Source organism: Chiloscyllium plagiosum, chromosome 23 (genome assembly GCF_004010195.1).
Source record: "Chiloscyllium plagiosum isolate BGI_BamShark_2017 chromosome 23, ASM401019v2, whole genome shotgun sequence".
Classification (NCBI taxonomy): Eukaryota; Metazoa; Chordata; class Chondrichthyes; order Orectolobiformes; family Hemiscylliidae; genus Chiloscyllium; species Chiloscyllium plagiosum.
In genome coordinates this window covers 13226195-13236665 of record NC_057732.1, presented here as the reverse complement: position 1 = coordinate 13236665, position 10471 = coordinate 13226195, and the positions used below count along the sequence as shown (strand labels likewise).

General features: G+C 38.4%; 1 protein-coding gene across 2 annotated transcripts in view; it reads left to right on the top strand.

Annotated features, from left to right (window-relative positions):
• Positions 1–747: 747 nt before the first annotated feature.
• LOC122561632 (troponin I, slow skeletal muscle-like) overlaps positions 748–10471 on the top strand; it is a 39813-nt gene continuing 30089 nt past the window's right edge. The window contains exons 1-3 of one of the 2 annotated variants that reach the window (XM_043713568.1): positions 748–885; positions 2997–3016; positions 3137–3146. In XM_043713568.1, coding sequence (XP_043569503.1) covers positions 3003–3016; positions 3137–3146 — 24 coding nt within the window. In that variant the 5' untranslated portion in view covers positions 748–885; positions 2997–3002. The remainder of the gene's footprint in view (positions 886–2996; positions 3017–3136; positions 3147–10471) is intronic. The other variant, XM_043713569.1, reaches the window with a different exon arrangement.

Sequence of the window (10471 nt, the reverse complement as noted above, 5' to 3'; positions counted from 1 at the left end):
TCAAATAATAGCAAACATAAGGACCAGTAATGAAAACATTATAAAGTTGAAGTACATTTGTTCATGAAACTGCATACCTGCGTTTGTGCTTATTTGAACTGAAAGATTTGTCAGTGGGTGCAGGTCTTCCAATTGTAGTTTACTCATTAACACATGGAAGCAATACTTATTGATTATTATGCTGACATTTTTATTCTCGGAACATTAATTGTCTTTTCCAAAGTAAAATTGTGGAAATGTTTCCAAAAACCACATGGTTTTAATTTTAATTTCATTGTCACAACAGGTTTATTAAAAATATTTGTGAAAACAATTTTTCCCTGTACATGAAAGGTGACAATATTTATTTGGTTGGGTTCTGTGCTTTGTCACTTTATCACTACTGCAGAGTGAATAGGGTTTATTCTACACTGGCACAAGTGGGGTCAACTGGGTATACTCAGTGGATTTACTTGAAACCAAAACATGTGTTGATATGATTGGTTTCTATAGGCAAACAAATAGGCACGGCTCATTTATTGGTTCATCAAATTTAAAAAATGTCTCACTTGCATCTTCCCCACTCAGTAAGTTCCATTTCCTGTGATGATTTAAAGTCACTTCAGATATGCTCCATGGTGAATAACAATGTCTATGGAGTAATCGATTCTGTCTATAAAAGGAATGTGCCTCTGACATGAGGCAAGTATTTGTAAATTACTAGACCACTACAAGAGAAAATCACGCTCTGCAATGTCAGGACAAAGCAATGTGAATCATGTGGTGCTATTTTAACCAACCACTCATGGAAAGTCAAGAATAAAAGCAGCAATAATAAATGCACAACCTGCCTTTATTTCTCACTACATTACAATTCTTCATTAGTCTTCACAACAGAAGAGTAAGGTAAGATTGTAAGGAACTTACTGTAACTAAGGTGAAGCAAGTTTTAACCTTGTAAATGAAGGCTATTTTTAACCTGTTGTGAACAGACAATATAATCACAATGTTACATGTAAGGTTTTTTTTATTTTTAATGTTTCACATATTTGTAAAATATGCTATCATCCTCAACAGTTCTGCTATAATACTTAGGTCTTTATTATAGACTTATTTAGAGTGTAGCATTGATTAAATGCTGTTATATAGAATAGCATGCAAACAGAATAAATGATCTCCTCCTCCCATTAAAGTTACTCCTCCTAAACTATTCAAGCTAGTATGTGTGTCTAATTATTGGGCAGTCACAAACTAAACAAAAAAATTGGTTTTCATTTCATGTATTAGTTTTAGGTTAATAATCTGAGGATTATAGTGACTTTATCTGCTGTGTTTGACCTTAAATAGAATGATAAGCATGAAACACACCTGAGGAGCATTATACATTAAGCTATAAACTATCTCAACACAAATACAATGTATGTATGAAAGTAAATATCTAGTTCTTTCTGACTCCTAAAGGCTGAAGGTTTGTATAAATGGAAAACTTTACAGCCCCAAAGTGAAGGATACCTCCTGGAACAGCAATGTTTTGCTATTAATGAATGTCCAAATTTCATTAAATATGTGATTTAATGTTTTTGCTGTTCTTTTCCCATTGAGTCCTCAGCATAATGGTGCAGGTGAAAATGTTAAAATGGTGTGCTTTGCTCCACACTTTCCTGAATTCAGCCACAAACAGAATGTCAACTCAGGAGGATTCGGGACTTATTCTCAATAAGGCCCTTAGGAAAGTGCGTGGCATGTTAGCTATTGTCTAACTTAGTCCTCAGTGAACCTTCCAACTCAGTGAGCAAACCTACATCCACAAGGCCTCAGTATGCCAGAAAATGCCAGATAACTATGGTTTAAGAAAAACATGTCTATGGCTGCTTGTAAATGCTTTGATTCTTCCTAGTAACCCTAGCTGCCTGTCCCTACTCAGGAACTTTCTGATGTGCCCAAATTCCTTAGGTTTGAGACAGTCTTGACATCTACTTCCTAATGAGATTTGATTTTCTGCCCACCAATGGTGAGGTCATTCCAGTTGGGAATCAGTATTAAGGTGTGTAAATGAGGCCCACAAGTCAAACTACTTGGGAGACATGCTCGGGATAGAGGTCTATTTTGGATTCCATATCTACAATTCCTACTCTGAGTTAAAGCAGGGTTAAAAACTGTGTGTGACATAATCATGCCTTGTCGATCCGCGGAAGTTTAATATGGCCTAAACTACTGGTGCAGTGTTCCCAAATTTTCCTGTGTTGGCATAATGAAGCAACTGAGCCAATGAATAAGACAGAGCAATTTGATGGCTAACATTTCATATATAGGCGACCTTGCCTTTCTATGGAATAAGGTCACATCTTTAGGCCAATGCAAAGCTAATGACTCTTGAAGTACAATCATTATTGTAAAATGGGTTAAACATAGCAGCCAACTGTATACAGTATGATGCCACAAACATTCCTTTTCTGCCAGTGGAAATAGAATCCAGAATATTGGGAGAACTCAACCATTTTTCTTCAAATTATGCCCCTGAACTCAAAGGAGCAGGAAGGGCTTCAGTTTAGTGCCTCTTTAAAACTGTATGGTCAACTTCAGAGGTTAGTCTTGATTCCATTTCAGAGCTATGTCTTCTATAAAATGAGGCAGGTGACCAAAAAAAGTTTTGGGCCCAAAGCATTAACTCTGCTTTCTCTCCACAAATGCTGTCAGACCTGCCAAGTTTTCCAGCATTTTTTGTCTTGGCTTCCAGCATCCACAGTTCACTGTTTTTTTCAGGCTACCAAAAAACATGCTTTAGTGAGAATTCCTGAACAAACTCTTAATACATTCACCAATCAAACCATCTGATCACATTTTACCTGAAAACAAAACAAAAATAAGTTCAAGAACTAGCAATTCTATGCAATAGAATATTACAATTGTGCTTACAAAATAGAATGTGAATACAGTACACTAAATCAACATACTTGTGAATATTTGAAGACAATTTTAAAAATCTTGAAATATTTTTTAAAACCTCTATTTTACAGGTCAAAATGTCAGAAGAAAAGTAAGTACTGAAAATCATTTAGTTTTCTAAATTCTGTAAGCAGATTACAGTTTGAAATACATGCATTTCAGAAATTGAATTAACATTGTATTTTCTGGTTTCTTTTTCCTTGTGATGTAGCAATGTACAGGTTAGTTTTGGTTTTCTTCTAATTCCTTTCTGTGAATATTGCCTAACATATAAGGTAGGCACACAATAGCCTTAAATAAGTCACATGTCTGCAAATTGCAGATAAACTTTACAAATAATTGGATTTGTGGTTATGCCTAAGTAACAATTCTAAATGTATTCTATAATAACATTTACAGACTTTTGTATTTGTTGAAATGTAAGCAATGAATGAAAGAATGAGTTTGAAATTCTGGGGGGCATATATGGGTTGGAATGGGTCTCACTTTCATCCAAGAACGAGGCTCTTAACTCTATCCTAAAATGCCAGCAATGTCTGATCATTTCTGAGGAGTACCAAACCACATTTGCTCTGCTTGACATGTCCCAAGGCAATGCCTGGCTGAAGAAAAAGGACACTTACAAATGGGAAAAGAAGCAATACTGTCTTTTGCCAGTAGACAATAAGCACCCTGTTGTCACCTACTAGTGAAGGATGAAGGTCCATTCTAAAAACCAAAGCAGAATCAAACCAGTTGTCTAATAGCAAGATTTCTGCTACAGCATTATAAAGACATATTAATTAAATTCCTGGACTAAAGACTAATCCATTTTTAGTGTCAGGGGCTAGTAAGATGGAGGAATCACCTTCTCAATTCATAATGGAAAATGACAATTTGCAAAATCACCGATCACTCTCTAAATTTTGAGCATAGGTGAGTAATTCACTCATTCTTTATTTTTGAATCTCACTAGGATTATAGGTCTTGGATACTTAACCATTGTTTACACTCAGTGTTGGCAGCATTCACTATTAGGTCAGATACAGTAATAATTAGGTGGAAAGTAAAGTTCTTCCTAATATAGAGCATATGTCAGTGAAATATTTGGTATGATCAAAATTCAAAATTATTTGGGAAGATCAGTCAGAGAGAAAAAAATTCACTTGATAAATGTCAAATGTCATTCGTATTATTAAAAGGATAAATAAATTTCTCCCACACACCTAGGTCGAATGATATAGACCAGATAACCATTCAGTAAATGAGAAAAAGGTTATAGCAAAGGTTACTTAATCTAGTAGTTCCACACATTGCTATGAAATCTGAGAGGAACCATAAACTGAAATATCAACATTTATCAGATGTCACTGAAAAAATTAATAACAAAATTTCACTTCTTGAAACTTTTACTTTAAAATTAATTGGAATCAATACAAATTAAGCATGTATTGGCAGGGAAATTACATTTCAAATGAAAAGGTGAATTTCACATTTAGTAGTTAATGCAAAAAAAAATTTTTAAGCCACAAGAAATTTCCTTCAGTGTTCATGGTCTTACATAGCCACGCAGATCACATAAATACTACTCTTTAAACAGGCAAAGAACTTTAAGTGTGCTATCTGATAATAGCTTTGACCTCTGCACTTCATGAATATCAACAAGGCTCACATCCACAAACTTTCTCTTCCTTGGGTTATTTCAGTTCTGATGGCATAACTCCACAGAATTCCTTTTCAACTAACCAACCAATCATTTTTTTACATATATATTCATTTAAGGGACATCAATGTTGCTGGCTGGCCAGCATTTATTGCCCATCTCTAGTTGCCCTTGAGAAGGTGGTGGTGAGCTGCCTTCTTAAACCACTGCAGTTCACCTGCTGTGGGTCAACCCACAAAGCCATTAGGGAGGGAATTGCAGGATTATGACCCAGCGACAGTGAAGGACAAGTGATATATTTCCAAGTCAAGATGATGATTGACTTGGAGGGAATAAGCATGTGGTGATGTTTCCATGAATCTGCTGCCCTTGTCCTTCCAGATGGAAGAAGTTGTGTATTTGGAAAGTGTTGTTTAAGAATGTTTAGTGAATTTCTGCAGTGCACCTTGTAGGTAGTACATACTGTTGCTATCGAACATTGATGGTGGAGGGAATAGATGCTTGTGGATGTGGTGCCAGCCAATTGGGCTGTTTTGTACTGGATGGTGTAAGCTTCTTGAGTGTTCTTGGAGCTGCACCCAACCAGACAAGTGAGGAGAATTCTATGACACTTCTGATTGTGCCTTGTAGATGGTGGATAGGCTTTTTGGAGTCAGGTGAGTTACTCACCACTGTATTCCTAGCCTCTGAGTTCTTGTAGCCACTGTGTTCATGTGATGAGTCTGGTTGAGTTTCTGGTCAATGGTAACTCCCAGGGTGTCAATAGTGGGGGATTTAATGATGGTAACACCATTGAATGTCAAGGGACAGTAGTTAGATTGTCTCTTATTGGAGATGTTTATTGCCTGGCATTTGTGTGGCATGAATGTTACTTGCGACTTGTCAGTCCAAGCCTGGATATTGTCCAGATCCTGTTTTGTTTGACGATGGGCTGTTTCAGTATTTTAGGAGTCACAAATAGTGTTGAACGTTGTGAAATAATCAGCAAACATCCACACTTCTGACCTCATAATGGAGGGAAGGTCATTGATGAAGCAGCTAAAGATGGTTGGGCTGGGACAGTGCCCTGAGGAATGCCAAACAGAGATATCCTGGAGCTGAGATGACTAACCTCAACAACCACAACTATCGTTCTATGTACCAGATCTGTCACCAATATGGAGAGTTTTCCCCCTATCATCTCATTTGGAATGTTGTTTATGTTTGAATGAAGGCTGTAATGAGGTTAGGAGCAGAGTCTGTCAGGACCCTGGCAGAACCCAAACCGAACGTCTTTGAGCAGGTTATTGCTGAGCTCGTGTTGTTCGATAGCATCATTAATGACACATTCCAACACTTTACTGATGAGAGTAGATGGAGCAGGAATTGGCTGGGTTGGATTTGTCCTGCGTTTTGTTTATAGGACGCACTTGGGCAATTTTCCACCTTATCAGATAGATGTCATGCTTTAAATGGGCTGGAAGACATTGGCAAGTGGCAAATTCTGGAGCACAAATCTTCAGTACTATTGCCAAACTTTTGTCAGGGCCATAGACTTTCCAATATCCAGAACTTTCAACTGTTTCTTAATATCATGTGAAATGAATCAATTTGGCAGAAGACTGGTAACTGTGATGGCGGGGACTACTGGAGGAAACCAAGATGGATCATTCACTCAATATTTCTGGCTGAAGATTGTTACAAATGCTTCAGCCTTATGATTTGCACTGACTGGGCTCTCCCATCATTGGTGATGGGAATATTTTTAGAGCTTCCTCCTCCAGTAAGAGGTTTAATTGTCCATCACCATTCACAACTGGATCTGGCAGGACTGCAGAGCTTAGATTTGATCAGTTGGTTGTGGGATCGCTTAGCTTTGTCTACCACTTGTTACTTATGATGTTTGACATGCAAGTATTCCTATTTGGCAGCTTCACCAGGTAGACACCTCATTTTTATGTTTACATGGTGCTGCTCCTGGTACTCCTCCTATATTCACCACTGAACCAGGTTATTCCCTGGCCTGATGGTAATGGTGGATTTGGGAATTATGCCTGACCATGAGATTACAGATTTTGCTGGAGTGCAATTCTGCTACTATTGATGGCCCACTGCATGTCATAGATGGCCAATCTTGAGTTGCTAGATTTATTCAAAGTCTGTCCCATCTTGCACAGCAATAGTGCCACACAACACGATGGAAGGTATTCTAATTGTGAAGGTGGGACTTAGTCTCTAAAAGGATGGTGTGGTAGTCACTCTTACTGATAATATCATGGACAGATGCATTTGCAGCTGGCAGATTAGGTAAGGATGAGGTCAAGCATGTTTTTCTTTCTTGCTGGCACCAGTTGTACCACCTGTCTGGCAGCTACGTCCTTTATGACCAGACTAGCTCAATCAGTAGTCCTGCTGCCGAACCACTCTTGGTGGTGGACACTGAAATCCCTCACCCAGAGTACATTTTGCACTCTTGTCACTCTCAGTGCTTCTTCCAAGTATTGTTCCACACGGAGGAGTATGGATTCATCAATTGAGAGGATGTGATAATCAGCAGGAGGTTTCCTTGTCCATGTTTAACTTGAAGCCATGAAACTTCATAGTGTCCAGAGTGAACTCCCTCCCAACTGTATACCACTATGCTACCACCTCTGTTAGATCTATCCTGCTGGTTGGACAGCACATATCCAGGATGGTGACAATGATGATGTCTGGAATATTATCTGTAAGGTATGAATCCATAAGTATGACAAAGTCAAGCTGTTGCTTGACTAGTCTGAGAGACAACTCTCCCAGTTTTGGCACTAGCCTCCACGTTAGTAAGGACGACTTTGCAAGGACTTTGCAGGGCTTTCCTGCCGTTGCCTTTCCCATACTTAGGCCGTTCAGCATTGACCTTCGGATTTCAGTTGTTTGATGATTTGTAGTGATTGATACAACCGAATGGCTTGTTGTGCCACTTCAAAGGGCAGGTGAGAGTCAACCACATTGCTGTGGGTCTGGAGTCATATCCAAGCCGGACTAGGTGAGGATGGCCGATTTCCATTCCTGAAGGATATTAGTGAACCAGATTTTTAAAAATTAATTCATAGGATAAAGGGCATTGCTGGCTAGGCCAGCATTTATTGCCCATCACTAATAATCCAGAGGGCAGTTAAGAGTCAACCACAGTCCTTGTGTCTGGAGTCACATGTAAGCCAGACCAGTTAAGGATGGGTGTTTCCTTCCCTGAAGGACATTAGTGAACCAGATGGATTTTCCTGATAATCAACAATGGATCTACAACCATCATGAGGCTCTTAATTCCAGATTTTTATGGTGGAATATAGAATGATATAGAATCCCTACAGTACGCAAACAGGCCCTTTGGCTCAACAAGTCCACACCGACCCTCCGAAGAATAACCCACCCAGACCCATGCCCCTACTGCTCTACATTTACCCCAGACTAATATGCCTAACCTACACATCCCTGAACACTATGGGCAATTTTAACATGACCAATTAACCTAACCTGCACATCTTTGGATTGTGGGAGGAAACCCACACAGGCATGGGGAGGATGTGCAAACTCCAGACAGTTGCCTGAGGCGGAAATCGAACCCAGGTCCCTGGCACTGTGAAACAACAGTGCTAACCACTGAGCCATCATGCCACCCCATAATATCAGCTGAATTTCTGGATTAATAATACAACTAGGCCATTGCCTCCCCAATGATATTTGATTTATGGCTTTGCCACTTCTGGCAAAAATACTTGATACTTTAGTGTCTCCAAGTTACTCAGCCTCCCAGGTTTGAGACCTTTTTAGCACACTCACACAATGGTTCCAAAAGCTTCTACATACGTATGCTGATTACAACTTTGATATGTTAACTGCTTTTGCTGGTGGCATTACTTCCAGCTCAAACGTTCTGATGTCTCATGGACAAATAAATCTTATTATTCAAAAAAAGACAATCGAGCACTTTGCAATTGATGCAAGTTCTTAAAAGTCCTTTCTAAACAAACATTCTTAAAAACAGTTACAAATTTCACAAAGATTTTAAAGAAATTGCTTTTCTCTTTGACTAGTCTGCTCCTCTTTACTATGCAGATAAACTTGTATTAACATTTAGTGGATAAAATTATGTTCAAGTCTAACATGGATGGTGAGGAAATGCTTAGAGAAATTGTACATAGTATACTGTCTTAATCAGGTAATCAGAGATTATCACGTGATGTAGAAGAGAATAGCCAGACCTTACAAAATGACTAATATCATTTGAGTAAGTAAAAAATATATAGACGACAGTATCTAGTGTTAAAATATACACCAGCAAGAACTAACTTTATTGTAACAAAAATTGCAGCAACCATTTTGCCAACAAGTCCCACTTACAGCCATGCAATGTACAACAAAATAAATAGTTTTAGATGTTGGGTAAAGGATAAATGATGGCCAGGTCACTGTAGATACCTTCACTGAGCCAAATTATGCAACTGGATTGAAAACCGGCTCAGAAATAGAAAGCATAAGGTGATGATAATTTAGAAAAGCTCTGGCAAGAGAGCATAGAATTCCAAAGAGTTTGTTCTGGATCTTCACTCCATTTTAAATATAGACAATGTGGAGAATGGCAGCGAAGTAATAAAAATCTCCTCGCCACAACAAGCTAGGCCTGGATTTCTTCTGATTTACAGTTAAAACACAGAACAAATAGCTCTATTGATTCAATGAGTGTCAAGAAAACTAAGAACATTACAGAAAATCAGAACAATCTGATGTGCCAGGGAATAGCAGATTTTGATATGAATAAATGTAATATAATGGCCTTTTGAATAGGAACCAAAATAGATAGATTGAGGAGTGTGTTTTATTCACTTTAATAATGGAAATAAAACCAATGCCATACACTGCACCAACATTTTCTCTCTGGTTATCAGCCAGATAACAAAAGTATTGATTTGCTTTGATTATAAAAAGCCGAAGAGCAAATAGATTTGGGGATTAATGAGAGGCATGAAATGAAATTATCCAGCCAACATGAAATAATATTAGCAGACCACCAAGAACTTGTCTCAAAAGATGTGTAACTAAAAGTCAGAACAAATATTCAAACTTTATATCGATCATTGGTGACTGTGGGAGAGAGATTAATAATGTGTTATAGACCAGAGCAGGCCCCCTCAAAACATTTCAAGAAAGTAGCCCAGACTCTAATTTTGCCAAGTGCTTTAAGCAGGCAGGTAACACAGATATTCCAGGAGGGATGAAGTTGGTCAAACCACGTAGTTTTAAACAATACAGAATATATTAACAAGATAACTGAATGAAACATATACAAAAGAGAACAGAATTCTGAACACCTTAACCTATCTGAAAACTCAACAGATCATCCCAAATTAATGATGCTGTTCCAAATACTTGCAACAATCCCTTGGCATAAAAGGTAAAATCAAACACAGGATCTTGTAGGAGAGATGTCAAAGAGAGAGAGGAGGATCAGCCTTGACCTGCTTCTTTGGGTCCAGCAGCTTTTTCAACACCCTGACTGCTTTTAGTGAATAGCCAGACTGCCAAAACCAAACCAAACCAGAGATAAGCTGAGCTGGGAGAACTGGCCACGCCCCTTTCATTCCTGATGAAGGGCTTTTGCCCGAAATGTCGATTTTCCTGCTCCTCGGATGCTACCTGACCTGCTGTGCTTTTCCAACACCTCTCTCATCTAAACTCCCCTTTCTTTGTACAAGTGTTTTTTTTTCACTGAAAAGCCTTTTGCTTGAGGTAGTATCTATTAGCTATAATAACATTGGTCCTAAAACCATCCAAGCCCAGACTTTTCGGAACCTGTAGTCTTATCACCTCCTGAAAAGGAAAACAAGGACAACATAACCTTGTTAAAGGTGCAGCATCATCACACCTCCGCCCTTAAAAAAAACCAAC